Here is an 18049-nt window from a genome sequence, read left to right on the forward strand (position 1 = left end):
CATAATAAATGATAAAATCACCATCTTACACAACACACTTACTTAAGATGAACTTCAGTGCACTGGCGCTGGGGAGCAAAGCAGGCAATTGCCCAAACCTTTATTTCAATTCCAGTGTGAAACTGTTTATTCCTCATGTCCCAGACACCTTGAACTGGTGTAGCAATTGCTTTATTCTGGAAGTGGAAGGTAAAAATTAAACATTAATGCAAAACTTGATTGATGCTAAACAAAAATCAGCTTTGCTTCTATTTCCCCCCAATCAGCAGGTGATTTATACTTTCAGGTCATTCTCTCCCCTGAACAAACATCCATCCTATCTTGTAACAATCATTTTATCACTGTAGAAAGACAGCTTCTTAGCCAGGTGAAAAATAAAGCTCACATTGTTCATTTTTATTGCTGATCATTGCCTTTGGTTGTATTTATATATGGAAAGTAAGATTCATGCTTGGTATGGAACATTAACAAGAACCTAAATTTCTACCGTGACTTTACAACTGCTCAGTGAACTTTCCAAAGGGGAAAAGTTCATTTAAGTACTGTGAATATTTTACACATCACTAAGTAGAGGCAAATATTGGTTCAATGTCATTCACACAACTCCAGAAAAAATGTGAACAAGCTGAGAAAGGTGATCAGTTATTCAACTTGGCCCTGCCCAACACTTTTATTTCTCCCACCAAGCAGATATTACTGGGATGGATTATCTGGAGAACAAGAGATGTTACAAAGCAGCTGAAGTAATTTTGGTGATATTAATTACATTAATAAATATTGATAGATGTTTTAGACAAGTTACCATGATGTCTTTCTTCTCACCTAGCAGCAACAGCTAAAACTTCTGGGAATTTTTCAGGACACACACATGAATTTGATAATGGATCTTGCAAAGAGCTGTGTCTGCTGAAGGCAGTACCTCCCCACTTGGACTTTCCAACATTCATCTGCCATTAAGTTCCCCCAACCTGCTGATGCCAGAATAGTTCATGAAAGCACTCCCCTAACCAGGGTCAGGCCTGGGGTACCTCAACCTGCCAGTGAAGGGAGGTTCGAGCTAATTTGCCTGAGTTGTCCAAAGAATTTTAGGCAGAAGACTCAAGATCCTCTCCCATGATGGGTTACAGAGGCACCAGAGTCTGTTGTGCACAGGGACAGAATTATATTCAGCTGGCAGTGCATGAGGTTCATCAAAAGCCTCCACAAATGAAGTTATCCCAGTTATCAAAGCTTTCATCTTGCATAAAAGTCCCAGTATATAACTGATGGAAAATCCTGTTTCTCAAGCTTATTTTAAAAGACATCACAGGAGAAAGACTGTCAGAAAGGCGATCTGAAAAGCCATTGTAGAATAAAAACCTGTGGGTAAATACTCCAACAGGAAGGGATGACTCTGGAGAAAGATACGCAGATAGAGATGATACCTTAAGACAGCTGCCCTAAACACAGTTGCTCCACCCAGAATATTCAAAACCAAACAGAAATTCAGGAATATTTCGGTATATTTTCAAATATATATAGTGATAATTGAAATTGTTCTTCTCCATACACATTGATTTGAACCACTATTTGCAGGCTGCTTCTTGCAACACACAGTGTAAGAGTGTTTGAGGCAAAAAAAGGCATTTTTAACTCAGTTTTACTTTCAGAAATAAAACAGCAATTGAGGGAGATGCAAAATGGCCAATACATTTAAGGACTTTGAGAACCTAAATGTAAATTCCAAACATTACACCTATGACAGCTCTCTCATGGCACACAACACAATTAATTTAAAATAAACACATTACAGAGGCCACTACCAGTTCCAGCTGATGCTGGAAGCCATCACAGACTGTACAGAACCCACTGGACATACCCTGCCTCCATAGAGGATTGAGGGAGGCTGTAGGACTCTGCCAGTCACGTCTGTCATTTCATCCTTGACCATTATCCCAAATTCTCGGACGTAAGGATCGGTGTTGAAACTCGCACTCCGCATCTGAAATTGTAAAAATATACAGAGCCAAGCTCATAACCTGTGTGCAGTGCACAAACACATCAGGCCCTGCTAAGGGCGAGCAAAATTAAGCCCATTCCTACATCTGACTCCCATCTGACACAACACTCACCAATTTGCTGATCTCTTCCTGCCGGTCCGGTGCTGATCTGGCAGTGGCTCGAATCATAGTGGAAGTTTGATTGTCAGTGAGTTTCTTTATGCATCTTTGTCCTGCCACTATGTTGCACACCTGAAATATCCCCACAGAAAGGAAATTACAAACACAGTCCAACTGTTTTTTTGGCTTTTCTTTCACTGTTGCACTACAGAATTTCTCAACATTTGGCTGCTCAAAAAAAACAGTTGGCCAACATTTGAACCCTTTTTCCCTCTGACCCCCTTCCCCCAGCCCCCAGAATTCTCTGTAAGTTTACTTGCCTCCAGAGGAAGGTATGTGTGCTTCTGCTCCTGTCCAACTTGTAAACATGGAAGGTGAGGGTAGCGTAAAACTAATTTATGCCTGTCCTTAAAATACTGAGCTACAGTGCATTCAACTGTTTGTCCATTCTCCTGCTGAAGTGGGAATCTGTTGGAAAGCAAATATGAAAACAGCTATTACTCCATGCAAAATACTTTCCCACAGTTCCTTAGTACACTTCTGGGCACAAGTTAAGCCTATTGGAAGAGGATGAAACAAAGCCCAAGCAATTAAACACCAGATTCAGATACTGAGCCGTTATCTTCTTGTATAAAGCTGATATCAGTTTTGTTTGTTATATTACTTGCTTAAAAATGGGAGTCAGTGCCTCCATATTCAAGCTACCTGCAAATCTCGGGCTGGTGATTAAAAAGAAACACTTTTTCCAAAGGAAAAATAGATTGCCAATAAGCAACATTAGGAAGCCAATCCCAGCTGGCACCACTTTTCTACTCCTGTTGTGGGAAACTTTAGGCTACATATAGGACACCCTGTTCTTCCAATTTTGAAGAAATCCATAAATGACAGAAAAAAATCCCCAGCCAACCAAAAAAAACCTCCCAGATCTAAACCAAAGCAATTGGTTCAAATGCCCTGATACTCATTACAGTATAAAAATAGAACAAAAAGAACAGCAAAATTGGGAAAATCCTTTGAGGTATATTTAAGGGTATTAACCAAAGAAAGCATCACTTTTCAAGGCAACTTTTCCCACCTCAGTAAGGCAGGCAAGGTATTTTTCCAGCCTGAGATCAAGCATATGCTTAAAAGGTAGGAAAATACTTTACGTTTGGTGACTTGCTGGTCGTCTGGTGACATTGCACACTCTGTACTTCCTTTTCATTTGTCCACAGTGTGTTATCTCCACCTTCAGACCTAAAAATTAGAAAGCACAAATCATCATTTTTCCAAAATCAAGGTGTCAGCCCTAAACTGCTACAAAAGACCTGTAAAACAGTGTAATAAAGCCATTCTATTTAGCCCCTAACAGCAGCCCGGACAGAACTCAAAAAGCAATTTACAGTCTTAAAATTCAAACTCCTGAGCTTCAGCCAAAGTTCAACCCAGAATTTCAGAGCCAAGAAGAAATCCCAAAGTCCCCAGAGCTCACTGATGACGCTGAGCACATTCTGCAAATTCCAGTTCTGTACCTCTAAGGAAGCCCAGGATGGGGAAAGATCCTTGAAACAAAACCCCTTGTTTATACTTTCTGTCTAAACATACGGTGTCTGTAAGACCTCCAACTCCTGCAACTGAGCCTGAGCTAATGAACTGGGGGTGTGGGTGGAGCGGAATCCCCAAACAGCCTCTCTAGGAGCTCATGGGAATGAGGCCACAGTGAAGCAATTTGGTGCCTGATTATTTTTTCAAAACATTTACAACCAATGCAAACTCAAGATTTATTTATACTTTCCTTGCTAACTTCTGGTTGGGCAAAGATAATTTTGTTGACATTTTTTGGAAACACAAAAGGAAGGTGCAGGATGGATTTATGGAGTTTTTAAAGTTGCTTGCTTTCTACCAGGAATATCGGGAAGGAAGGATCTTCATTTTGCAGAAGAAACCTTCAGTGAACAAAACCAGTAAGATTTCTTCCTCCTCTTTGATTCAGACACTACACACTAGAATAACTCTAATTTACTTCCAGAAGAGTATATGCAGGACAGATGCCTAAGTAGACAAAAACACATTGCTAAATTATAAGTAAAATCTGAAATATGAAAACCCTGACATCAATAACTAGAAAAAATTAAGATTGGGTAATTTAAAAAGCATGAAATCCCAGTATTTGTAAACATTTAGAACCACCAGATTAGGAACTGAAATATCTTTGCCATGAAACTGCAATTGGCACTACTTATAGGTTTCAAAAGCGAAAAATATGAAATTTTTGTCTCCCAATAAGGCAACTGCTGTGGAAAATATTTAAAATGCAGTGGTAACACATCAGACAGAATAAAGCAGCTTTATATAATTTATTACCTTTTATTTCTTTGGTAAACTTTACCCTTTGGGAATCTGTCAGAGGTTTTTGTTGTTCTTCAATACTTTTGAAGTCCAGAACTTCACAGACAAACTCAATAACTGGCTGTGCTTTGTAAAATGCAGTTGCAGACACTGCAGACAAAAACATTAATGATGTGTTACAACAATACAAAGGAAATTCTCAAGAAATCCAACAAAACAAATGGAGCTAAATTTTTGCCTTTCCATTAAGGAGCAAGAAGAAACAAGAAAACATTTTGTACTACCTACCATCAATATTTAACATCATTTTCCATAATGAAGGTCTGACTGACTGATGGAAGCCAAACCAAACTTCTCTGCCACCACCCAAAGGATTCGAGCACCCTTCTGATGCTGTAAAGAAAGATCTCCCCACAGGAGTATACCTGCAAGAAAGCAAATAAACCCACATCAGGAAACTAAAGCAAAAATTGCAATAAAGCCGTAACTAATGGAAATTCCTTTTCGAAAAGCACAGAAATGTCAGTGTTTAAAATTACCAATAATCTGAGATTCTTGGCAGGACTCAGGTTACACCTCTCAAAATCCAGCTTGTTACAGTAAGAAATAGGCTACTACTCAAGTTTAAATTTATTTTCAGTACACCCCTAAACATATCTACTAATTCCAACAGAAAAGCATTAATAACTTCAGCTGGGCTTCCGTAAGAAAAGAATTAAAAGTCTCTGCTATTAAAATACCAATGTAATCATTTCTCCCCATACTCTGAATTATAGACATTATGTGAGGGTAAATAAGTGATATAACAAGTATTTCTGATCCATCTTTCATCTTGATAATTAAGTACTTCACATTTAATAGCAAACAAATCATATCAAGAGCCAATGTGTTCCTCTGAACAAAGGTATCTGACAGTCTGGGCTGTTTTCTGTGCTGTAAAACCTGATTAAAGTAATTTTACTTTTTTTATCCTTAATTTGAGGGTAAAGTCAACATACTATAAGGCTATTTAAAGTCATTTACATATACTTAACTCATATTACCTGTTTAGAGCTTCGATATGGGAAAGTTCAGCCCTACTAAACTATGTTCTTTAGCTTCTAACTGAATATCATTTGCACAGTGGTCTTAAGTGATTTGTTCCATGGCAGCAGAATTAAGCCCAGTTATCTCCTGGGCATGACTGAAAATGCTGTGGGTCCCACTTGGAAAACAAACCAAATAATTTTCAAGCTTTTCTTTCCTATCAAAATAGCCACAGGGGGTGACATTAATGTCCCCCTAGCATGGTAACGTTTATACAAAATTGGCAGTAAATATCTGTCCAAGGACACACAGGAACAGGGTAAGAAGTTGTCTTAAAACCACCTTCCCACGTCTACCAGCCTCCAAGCACTTCCCACCTGGGGAGAGCCTCCTTCTCCAAGGCTACAGAGGAAAGAGGGAGATAGCAGAGCCCCCCTGACCTGAGAGCACACAAACATGGGCCCAGTCTGAAAACCTCTGGGGAAAGGGACTTGGGTCCAGGCTGGAAGTTCCGAATTCCATCAGATGAGCAGGAAAGCACTGACTGTCTCTTGCCTGAGCCTGCCATTGCCACACGGCCACAACTGTGGCTGGTCTATGGGAGCACCTCCTACCCAAAGAGCCACCAAAGCACTCACATTACACCTAAACCACATCAAGGTCTTCCCCTCACCTCATGGAAGGCAAGTGCCTCATCACTACATCCAGCGCCTGGATGGTCTCAAATGGGACACTCGGCAGCCGACCAGAGAGAGCATCATGTAAAGCCTGCAAACTCACACAGGACATCCACTTTATAGCCACCTTAAATATTCTGTCCTTTCCTTCTCCTGGCAGTGTGACCTCCAGCTCCACCTGCAACAATACCAAACAACAAACCAAGATGATTCTTTCCATTGAAAGGGGGGAAAATGGAAGGGGCTCAGAAGGGACGATGGATTCTTCTGAACAGCGCCACGAAGCAGGGGAGGAGACAAAAAGCAATGATGAAGCAACAGCACACATTAGGTAAAGCCTCTTTTTACAGCTACATCTTCCCAAAGGGGTATTTCAGAAGCCTGGAGTGCCTCCCAGCTGGCATCTCTCTCCCTCTGTGAGGCAACACTGGAATTTGGAGGCGCTTGGATCAATGGGGAGGTCTCGGTGAAGATCCGATAACCTGTTTTCAGATCCCTAACACGTCCCAGTGCATCACCACTCGTGTCAGCTCCTGCATGCCTAAAATAAAACATGGGCTGGCACCACCTGCCAAGATTCATGAATTTCTGGTATTTGCTCTCGAGAGCACCAGAGTGCTCTACATACTACTGCTGAACACACAGTTCAAACAAGAGAAGACAGGCAATAGAAAAAACCAAAAAACAATCACCAACCCCCCAAACAAAACAAAAATATCACAAAACCTACCAAGCCGAAATTCTTACTTTTAAATACCCAAGAAAGAATAAACTACAACACAAGTACCAGTGATGGTACAGGCAAGAAACAGGGGCACTTCTTTCCCATGGTACACCCTACTTTGAATTTTTTGTCTAAAAAACAGTGGCAAACTACATTGTGGTAAATTACTTCAGCCAATTACTTGGAATTATTTGTAATGCTGATTTCTCCTCTTTCTTAAAACAAAGAAAGTCTGAGCACCAAAGTTCTTAAGCCGACTAAAATCAAGGCTTGTCTGAAACGATCAGAACGTCTGGGAGTGACTACAGGAAATACCAAGATCAGAGTATCCTTTGTGCTGGATACAAACAAAAACCTTGTATTTTCCCCTGCTAGGGAGTTTGCAATTTAAATATAAAAGGCATCCACTTAACAGGCAAACTGTAATTAGCAAAAATAATAGGTGGCTAACAGCAAACTAATATCTGCAAACATCTGGCCTCTTCAGCAATTTGCTTCTTCGGTCCAAAAATAGGAAAGAAATATAAAACACAAATAAGAAGCCTTCCCGTGTGCCCCCAAAAATGAGTTGACCATCTACTGTAGGCACGCAATCTCTGCATCTGCATCTCTCCTCTAGCACAAACACCATTCCCCAGGGAGACTCGAGCGGAGGAAGGAGCTGCACAGCTGTGGGAGAGCACTGGGAGCTGAGTCTAATCGTGGGGTCACTGCTGAGAGTCTGGCCCAGAAGGTCAACCCTACTGAAAGCTGTGCAAAGAAAGGGACAGGTCTTCAGCTCACACATGCTGGAAGCCTTCCATGAAGTCTTTTTTTCCACCAGACCATCAAAAAGTCTTCAACTTGCATCTCATTTACAGCAGATGGAAGATGTCTGTTGCACCTGACCTGCATTTTCCTTTAAACTTCTCCTCCAGATCAAGTTTCAGAATTCCTGCTTGAGCAAGAAGGTGTCCCTGCCCATGGCAGGGGTTTGGAACAGGACAGCTTTTAAGGTGCCTTCCCATCCCAACCATTCTATACTTATTCCCAGTACTGTTAATACACAACTCATCTGACTATTAACCACTATGGTGCCCTTAACCTAAAGAAAGGATTTAATTTTACTTTTTTTCCTCTTCTGTTTTCAATTTGCAAAACTCCTTCACTATGAAGGAATGGGAGATGAAAAGGAACCTGTGTTGCAGGTGGTCCCTGGTGGAAATAAAAGGCCCAGGATCTCTTCCAGGTGCCCAACTGCAAACACTAGTTAACTTTAGCAGAGATGTGACTGCTGAATTTGGCCCAGACCAGTTTTGCTGCTGGGTCTAACTCCAAATGAGTTGAATTAAGAGTTACTGCTCAAATAAGTAAGGTTTAAATACAACTTTCCTGTTTTGTTTTGGTTTTTTTTTTTAATAATTAAATATCTCACCCTATTTAAAAAAAAAAATCTCAAAAATATAAAAAAAAGTCCTTAATCCACATCCCACATCCAAAAGTTCACATATACTTTTAAGCACTGCTAATCAGAATTTTTTGTCTCTCAGTAATATTTTATTTATCCCACTCTGTGCTTTTGAGGACAAAGTAACACATTCATGTTTGACAAAGTAAGCAAAACACGAAAAAATTAAGACAAAGTAGTTTTAGATGGGAATTTTACTATCTCCTTTACTATTAGGGATAAACCCTAAAGCAAAATTTAAGACTTGTTTTATTATCTATCCCCAAATAAAAAAAAAGTTACTAACCTGCTACCTTGTAGACCCACTGCTAAACTGCAACAGAGTTGACAATTTTGCAGCTAAGGGAGCTAAATGAAAGGGATTTTACTGTCAGGACGTGAAAAATCATTAAGCCTGTAGAAAAACGTCAAAGCCATTCTTAAAAAGAATAGGTCTTGAAGCTGATGGGGGTCTGAATGAGTCACACAAATCAATGTATCACTGCTTAAAAATTATAAAGATCAAACCTGACCATGTGTTTCTGAGGAATTCTTAGTATTCCTTCTTCTCCATAAAATAAATGAAACATCACATGATTACTTTATCATGCTTTGAGCATACAATGTACCTTTTCTCTATTAATCCAAGAGCTTTTCCTTCCCAGGGATTCAGAGGAAAACAGATTAACAACAAACTATGGATGTAGGAATGAGCTCTGCTTCTGTCATGTGCAGAGTCTTTAGCAGTACTTCAGAAAGACAAAGTCAGAGGACCAAGTCTGTGGCCACAGACAGGATTAACATTTTCCTTCTGGAAAAGAGAATAGCTGTAGGATTTCTGTATCAAACTGCTGCTCTGTTCATTCGTAATTACTGTTTTTCTAATAAAAGACTAATTAAGATGTAGGTTAAGATACATCAGTTGCTCTTGAATCTTGCTAGGTGAGAAAACTTCCAAGTTCAGGTAAAATTAAATTCCAGTTTTTGACTGTAAAAGGATGTTTTAGGGAAATACAAAAGTAGAGCAAGAATTGAATACAAAGCTGCTGTTAGAGGTGACTTGGGTTTGCTGTGTAGAGCCTACAAGGAAAGAGGAGACTGTTAATATCTTCCTACCCTGGCAATGTCCTAAACACTTCCTTCTTCTCAATGTGTACAAGTAAAAAGTAAGAAAAGATCATGTTAATATTTACACATTCCATATTTGTTCTGAAAGGTAAAAAAAAATGAAAACGTTAAAGAGTGAAAATAAGGTACGATAAGGAAAGAATGAAAACAGATGTGATAACCATAAAAGCAAAGCAGAGAAGTGTTTCTATACAAGAAAAAGTTATAAAAAAAGCAGAGCTGTCAGCAAGGACAAAAATACGAGCACAGAACAACCACTATCAACAAGAGATGAGGACAGAGTGCATTAATTAACTTAAAAGAGCAATAGGAGGGGAAAAAACCTTGGCAATTTTGTGTCAGCCCTCTCTGTTTAGCATCAGTTCTTCCATTACCAATGTATACTGCAAGTAAATTAAGATCTTCCTCTTAGATTAATCACTGTATGTTCATGAATCTTTTCAATACGATCCTAAATGTAATCAGATGTGCAGTAAACTTGCTACATTTGTTATGTACAGAACAGTCAAAAAAAAAACCCACCAAAGAAACCTAATCTAATTATGCAGGAGGAAAGTCCTAATACCTACAAGCTTTATAGTGGTTTAAATCATGCTTAAACCAATTTAGCACCATGTAAAAATTCCCTTCATTAAGCTAAATTTCCCCACGTCTGATTTAAAACAGCTCAAGATTTATCTCTATTAGCTCCTTCCTCCAGGGTAACACTAATACATGTAGAGCAGAACAATTGAGAAAGCCCTATACCCATGGGAAACAGGGAAAAATTAGGAGTTTACTGAAAGTGAGCCTAAATGTGAGCCACAGATGAAACCACCTGAACTACCCTCATGATAAACTCCACTACAAACACTCTCCTCAGTGACCACTCCAAATAAGCATTGCTCTGGCATGATTGGGAATGATGAGATGTTCCTTCTGTCTGTGCCTGATGACCAAATCGGACTCCATTCCTGATGCTTTGGATTTTACAGCCCACACACACTAAATTATATGTGGTAAAACTGAGGTGTAGGGACAGTGTGCCAGCAGGAAATGCTCTTGATGCCCCAATTCCTTTGTGTCTGTGCAAATGAATGTTGTAACCTACACCTGGGAAAAGGCTGCTTTGAAGATTTTGTTAACTCTGTCCCACCCAAAATAGTTATCAGAGCAAGTAGGATCAACTTGCATCTCATAAAGTCTCATTAGATCTGAGAATTAACTTGATCCCTGTTCATCCTCTATAGATAAACCATTTTTTACTTAACTTTACTTATTAAATGCAGAACTTGTCATAATGTCTATTGTTACTCATCCATAGCTTGTAAAGTATAAGGCAACTCTGCATGCATCCAGAGTTGTTTAAACCCCTAAGGGACTCTCATCAAGTATCCTTCCACCTTTGGCAAATACTTTGCAATCTTGTGTGCCAAACCTGTAGGAACTGGAATACTGTACGTGAAAGCAAGGGGAAGAAAATCTCTAAGACTTTTAATTATTCCTTTATAGCTTTCCCAGACATTACCTTATCAGTTAATGAAAAATAATTAACACTGGAGTAGAGACTGACCTTTACTGCATGGCATTCACTTAGACTGGGGGAAAATAAAAATTACACATAGGAGATTAAGAGCTTGATTCAGATAGACCTATTAACTCTGTCAAGCATAGCACAGGCATCCAATATGAGGCAGCAAAGACCAGTCTGAACTATTTCACAGCTGCTGAATTTCAGAGGGCTTGAGTGGTTCCCAGTTTCCACATTTCTCTGTATTTCCCTTTTCCCCTTACATTCTATTTTTGTCTACTTAAGTTGCAATCAACTCTTATGAGGTAGAACAGTCCTCCTCTGTAACTGTGTGTAACCCACAGCAGAAGAGAACTACTGTAGTACCAACAAGAATGACTGTGCCCTCCCTCAGGGACTCACCTAAACGAAAAAAAGGCACAGAAAATTCAGTCTGGTATTAGATCACAGGTGCATAGACTAAATTATTTTCTAAGGCTTGTGTGTTAGCATGTTCTAACAGAGTCCATTCCACTTCAGCAGTCGATGGGCACAGGAGCAGCCACAACCAGTGCCCAAAGAGGTCACCACCCCACCGGGAGCTGGCAAACAAAACCCAAGTCCTCCCCAGCTGCCCCGGGGCAAAGATTGCGGGTCTTAACCTGTGCGGTGTAAACTGGCTCTCAGTCATAAAGGATTAGGGAGGAGAGGTTCCAACACAAGCAGCAGAGAGATGAAGGAGCTTCTTTCAGCTACTGATAGTGAGAATAAGCTTAGAGTGGGCCTTGATGAGATTAGTGAGGTGACACAACAGCTTCTTGCTGCCCAAAGCAGCATTTTCCCTCTCTCTCCCAAATTTAACAGTGCTCTCACTTTCTCCCTAGTGCCACTCTGGAGCTTGCGTGCTGTCTGGGACTGATCCAGCTCCCCAAAGCAGTAGAAACCACACCAGTGGGGAGAAAGAGAGGGAGGAATGAAGTGATATAGAAAAGGGAGTGACCACTGGGATAGCAACAAGCTCACACTTGTGTCCTGGTAAAGCACACCCTGAGCAGAGTGGCCACAATACAGACATCTATTCCAGAAATAGAAAATCAGAAACAGACAATCAGTTTCTATTAGTTATTGCAAATATTCTGCAAATAACCACACCTCTAGAAATTTTTCTATTTAAAACTTACTTTATCTCTCCCAATGGGAAGTGGCATAGCTGTATAAAGGTTTTTTCTTCCATCAAACACTGGCTTGCGATCCCCAAAAATCTGGGTTTTAAAGTGCTGAACCATATGCTCCACTATTTCTCTGAAAATGCAAAAAGATTAAGTTAATCCAACTTTTTACTTTGAATGTTAAGTAGCAGACCAATACTAACACTAATATTTACCAATAGAGGCATTAGGTAACTGAAAGGGATGTCCACTTCTGTCTATTAAAGGCAAGATTTGTCTGACTGATCTGAATTGAAAGTAACATTTTCTCAGACTGTTTTCTTAAAGCTGCTGTTCTTAGTTTTTTTCAGATTTAAACTTTCCTTCCTCTTTTCTGTGACCTACTGGAAGTGGTGAAGTGAAAGCTCGTGCTCTCTCAAGCTCAAAACAGGTGTATGGTAGACCCTGGGGCTTCAGCTCCCCCGTCCCACAGCCCTTTCTGCAGAGGACCTTGGACCAAAGGCTCAGTAGCCTGAGCAGCTTTCAAAAATATCATTATCCCAGCTTACAGCCCCAGTGCCAGGACAACAGTTTATGCCAACAATGACAGTGAAACGTTTTGCAGCTCACTGAGGAAAATAACTTCTAAATGCTTTTTTTTTCATACACACAACAAAACTGGGATCCATCCAACAAAACTGGGTATGTGCATTCAGTGGGACCTGTGGATATTAAAAGTACACATTCATTTAAGAGTAGCTGGAATTAAGTTGCATGTTTGTATGAATGGGGAAACCACTCACACAGCTCTTGTCAAACCACAGTGTTTACACACTGGTCATCCAAAGCAGTTCAGCAGCCAGTGAGAGGTCAGTTGGAATAATAACACCCTTTGATGCCAAAGGTCTTTTGTTCCCAATATCCCAGAGAGATATCCTTCAGGCTACCTGTAACACCCAAAATCCATCAGCAGTCGCAATCTTAACATACAGCCAGGGGCAAAAGGGCATTAAGAGGTTAAAGTGACACAGGAAGGAAACCACTGTTCCTCCAGCACTGCTGACAACCACCAGCTCAGAGATGCTGCAGAGATGCTTTCATGCACCCTGACTTGGCAAGGTGATTAACCCAGCACTCAGGTAGGTACTACAGTGCTGCAAAATCTGAGATGAAACTGAACTCATTCAAGAAGAGAATTAAGACTGTTTTAATTGGCAATTTCTTTGCTGTGTCCCAGGGTTTATCTTAAAGTAAGATGTACCCACTGAAAGAAACTATGACCTCCTGCAAAGCATGAATCAAACATGACCCAGTAATATCTGCCTCAGGTTTGAGTATCTTACTGAACAAGTACATAACTGGGAGGGTGGGAGGAAGTAGGTACTTTTCAACCTTGAGTTTAAGATTGAGAATGGAAACCCCACTCTCTTCCTGAGCAAGTTCTTCTGATTGTAAACTGCTTTATATAAAAAATGAACACTTCCACTTAATTAATGTTTTCAAGCTTCAAACCACATCCACGTTTAGCAACGGTGCTTCTCACCTGTGGGTGGAGATATTTTAATAAAAAATAAGCTATTTTCTACGTGTGAAGTTAAAAGAAGAGTTATTTACCACTTCACTAACTTCAGCCCTTTGGGACTACTGTTCTACCAAGCTCATGCAAGCTCACCAAGAACCCTGGGCTGGCGACTGCAGGCAGAGTTCACCTTGCACAAGTCCTCAAAAATTAAACTGAGAGCACCCATAGTGCAGAATCAAACTCACATTGCCCACTCTGCCTGCTCAACTACGCAAACGTATCTGGCCTTTCTGCCACATGTACAAAATTGTAGCCAGACTGTACTAATTCAGGAGCACTTTGTCCCAGCTGTGTGTTTTCCAGTCCTGCTTCAGCTCATGCCTCAGTGTGGAACTCGCATGTACAGTGGATACACCCTGCAGTGGGGTCTGCAGGGTCACAGTACAAGCTGGAATAAAACTGAAGAACAAAGCTGGTACAGATGAGGGAGTAGAGCAAAAAATAACATCTCCCTCTCTCCTTTCTAGAGGTTACAACATATGAAGTAATGATAAAAACCACTTACTGTATACATGTGAATTATATCACCAAAATACTAGAAACATGTAAGCCAGCTGTAAAAAAAAACATAATCCAGAATTGGAGATGTGCATCCTGCATAATCCTATATATATGTATTTATATATAAGCACACACAGAAGTACAGGTATAGACACAGGACCAAGAGGTCACAGCTCACAAAAACCCAGGTGCAGGTGAGTGCAGATACATCTACAGCACAGAGCAGTAAGCACTCAAAAGAAATAAATATAACACACTTCAGTAAGTGAATCCAACTTGTATTCTCACCACACTGCACTGAGAAACATCCAACACACCACCGCTGAATGCATCTATGGCATCTCTGCTTACTGCAAAAGGTGTTTAATCTGCATAGGTCTGTGTACCTGCTCCTGTTAGCACAAAAGAGAAGTGACTAACCTGACAAAGCAGAGCAGGTCATTAGCTGGCATTGGAGAAAGACCTTGCTACTGAACAGAATCTGCCTTTCCAGTGAGAAAAACTGCTTTAGTTTTTTATGGCAAGCACCCATACACTAGACTGTAAGGGAGGTGATCACACAGAAGATACACAAGCTGTGCAGCACTTGGCTCCCAGAGGAGCAGCAGAGGCCATCGGGATCAGCCAGCAGCAGCTGGCAGGGCTGGAGTGGTGGCAAGAATATCAGTTAAGGAAAGCAAAGCTCTCACGGCTCCCACTATGAAAAAAGTGACTGCTCCAAGTGTTTTGCAGTGCTCCAATGCAGAAAGGGCATCTCAGTGAAATCAGCAAGAAAACTGGGCAAGAAAAGAGTTCAGCTTCATACACTTAGCAATGGTGTTTGCTTTTAAAATTAACCTCACTTTTCAACTAGCTGAAAAATTAAACTTATAATAGATCACCATAGAAAAAAAAAAACAGGGCAGAAAAGCACAGCGATGCTGCTTTGTGAAAACACTCATTACCAACTCCTCAGTGTAACAGTGAAGAATGCCCTCGGGTTTAGTAATTCACATTAGGAAAACCGTGGCTTTCGGGTTGCGTTTTTTGACTCTACACTTTGTTCATTCTCATGACTGCATATTCCACCCATGTGACCTTTTTCAACAAGGAAAGGCTTTGCTCTTGAAGATATAAACAGACCATTCCAATCCTCTACAGTCAAGATGCAGTTATGATGATGACACTTGTGGTTTCCAGTTGGTGCCAAGTCTCATTCTCAAGTTTCACTTCTGGCAATGCCGCTCTTTTTCAAGTCAATGAAGTTGCACACTGACTAAGAAGGTACAGATGCCAAATTCAAGCCCTGGCTGCTTGTTTCACTGGCCAACTGATCTGTGTTTTCACCTTGCTATCTGTTTCAGGAGCATAGTTTTCCCTTACATAGAATCTACTGAAGAAGGATAATTTCTTACATGCTTTAGTAACTCCACAATCCTCTCCCACAAATAAATGGGTTTTGCCTCCCCTTGTGAGTAGGGAAAGGTGGGAAAACAAGCTGGTAACACCAGCTTCCTGCTGAAAGACTTCAGCCAATTACACTCCAATAGTTAACCAGGCAATACTAAATCATGTTCATCAAGCTGGCTTATACTGACCCAGCTTCAAAAGAGCTATTACAGTTTATCCATCTGTCACCAGTGGCTTCGATCAGCAGCTCCTTAAGATTCTGACAAATTCAATCCAAGTAAAGATTTGGAGGGAAAAAAAAAAAAAAAAAAGGATATGCATATCTTGTTGATGGATATGCAAACTTAGAAGTGATCAGTACAATCACTGACTAAAGCCAGACATCTTCCCAGACATCAGTGAGGGCACGTGGCTCCAGCTTTTTCAAAGAAAAACAAGACTGCAAATAAATTGAGGAAAGGCAAAGCACAGCATTACCTGTTAACTCTTCTAGGACATTTTTCTGGCTTTATATCCAACTCATAATGGTAGATATCTATTTTAGGAATGTCCATTTCAAAGAAGTTGGCCTGCAGTTTGATTGTTCTCCCAGAAGTGCCAAAATCTGGTCGAGGTGGAGGTTTAAAGGCATATCCCTGTATTGGTGGTGGCAATGGGGGAGGAGGTGTGAGCACTGTAAAAGAGAGAAAGCACAAGTTAGCCATCAGCTGTCTCAAATTGACATTTCAACAAATTTACAGGCTATGGGCAGTGAAGCTCAGCACATTTAAACCATGAGTCTAAACAACCTAAAAAATGAAAAAAAACCCCCAAACCCCACTTTCAGGAGACCATGAATCCCTTTTTTCCTCTTTCTTTCTCATGCTGGTTCACCATTTGTTGTATTTCCTAGACTCAATTACTGAAAACAATCTTAGAATCAGTTGCATTTTCCTATACCACAAGTCAGCTGGGTAGGAATTTCACAGGCCAAGCAGGGAAGCAAGAAACAAGATTTTCCTTGCAGGGAAGAATCTTCATTTCAAAACAGACCTAGCCACATTTATTCGAGCAAACACCTATAAAACGGAGTTTCCACCACGTTCCTCTGTGCTGCAGCTCTCTGCAAAAGCCTGTATTAGAACTAAACTATATCCTACTGCTTCCTTCACACAGAAAACAGAGCAAATACTCTACTGCTGCTGTGCTCAATTCTTGAGCTCAAACATCAGCTGTTGCTCAGACAACATGAAGCAGAAGCACAATGGCTGCTTGCTGTTGTTTCAATCCAGGAAAGTTCACTAAAAATCCACAGGGAAGTGCATAAGGTACCAACATGAGTATTCAAAACTCCTGCAGCCTCAGTGCTCAGATGTTCTGTGCTCTGGAGCAATAAGAACTTGCAGCAAACTCTTCACATGTGAAATAACCCAGGAGGTTTCTCATTACTTATGTAAGAATCCAGGTGTGGTTTCCTGGATTATCAAATTCAGTTCTCTGCTAGCACCAAAAACAACTCACATGCCTTCATTAACACATCTGTCACCACTTTTCCACTCTGGATTTCTCTACTGGAAAGCTGTTCCAGAACTGTGATGCTCTAATGCTCAGAAAACATCCTTCCATTTTAATTTATTCATTGGTAGGTTATATTCGCTGGCCTTCATCTTGAGTACTCCTCACTGTACTTTCAGATTCAAACCAAATTCCAATTTAATACTAAATTCTACGCTACAGTCCTTCTGTTAGTCCCTGCTCATAAATCAGGCTTCATCATTCTCATCCTTTCAGTCATTTTTCAAGCCAGTGCATTTTGAGCTCACCTTTCCTGGAGAAGACTAAGTGATAATCACACTGCTGCTTCCACCTCTCAACTGGAAAAGGCAGATTAAGAAGCCCTAAACTGCTTTTGCCTGCTGTACCACTGCCTTGTAAAGGTCATCCAGCGACCACTCAGTGCATGTGCACCCATTTCAGTTGCTGATGATCATCCCCCAGTTCCCTATTAACTCCCAGCTACATTGTCTTTAATATACCTACTTTTCTAATCCATATCTATTACCCTGCTTCTTTCTCAATGATGCTCAGATTCTCCTTTTCCTGACAATGCCTCCTATACCTCTTGATGAATTTTCATGTACTTATTCCTAAAATTTATGCAATGTTTGCTAATGAAACAGTAAGGCCATTCCCGACATTAGTAGCATCAATTCCCCACTTTACCCCTCAACACTGCCCAGTTTTCCACTCATGAGTATCTCCTTATTTTTACCACCCTACTAACTGTCAGCACCTATTTCCCCATGCACCAAATACTTAATCCAATTTGACAGTGGGAAAACTATAGACGGTTTTGTTACTATTTTTTGAAAATCTTGTTTCTGATCTTGTCTCCCAAACATATTCTGAGGCATTCACCCTTTTAATTCAAGCTACTGAAATCCAATTTCCTTTTTTCCCTCCCTTTTAGAAACATTGCCATTAAAGACTCTGGTTCTCCAACACTAACTCAATCAACACATTAAAGTCACTTCTTGCTGAAGATCTGCATTT

The 18049-nt window shown here is 40.4% G+C and overlaps 1 protein-coding gene across 3 annotated transcripts in view; it reads right to left on the reverse strand.

Moving 5' to 3' along the window:
* The window catches only part of AGO2 (argonaute RISC catalytic component 2), a 57120-nt gene that overhangs the window by 23214 nt on the left and 15857 nt on the right, over window positions 1–18049 (reverse strand). For 2 of the 3 annotated variants that reach the window (XM_032134241.1, XM_032134258.1), the window contains exons 2-11: window positions 15995–16190; window positions 12079–12199; window positions 6127–6311; window positions 4716–4852; window positions 4443–4577; window positions 3248–3335; window positions 2420–2567; window positions 2112–2231; window positions 1859–1981; window positions 43–176 (exon numbers count right to left, since the gene is read on the reverse strand). In XM_032134241.1, the coding sequence (XP_031990132.1) occupies window positions 43–176; window positions 1859–1981; window positions 2112–2231; window positions 2420–2567; window positions 3248–3335; window positions 4443–4577; window positions 4716–4852; window positions 6127–6311; window positions 12079–12199; window positions 15995–16190 (1387 nt within the window). The remainder of the gene's footprint in view (window positions 1–42; window positions 177–1858; window positions 1982–2111; window positions 2232–2419; window positions 2568–3247; window positions 3336–4442; window positions 4578–4715; window positions 4853–6126; window positions 6312–12078; window positions 12200–15994; window positions 16191–18049) is intronic. The other variant, XM_032134250.1, reaches the window with a different exon arrangement.

Source organism: Corvus moneduloides, chromosome 1 (assembly GCF_009650955.1).
Source record: "Corvus moneduloides isolate bCorMon1 chromosome 1, bCorMon1.pri, whole genome shotgun sequence".
NCBI classification, from domain to species: Eukaryota; Metazoa; Chordata; class Aves; order Passeriformes; family Corvidae; genus Corvus; species Corvus moneduloides.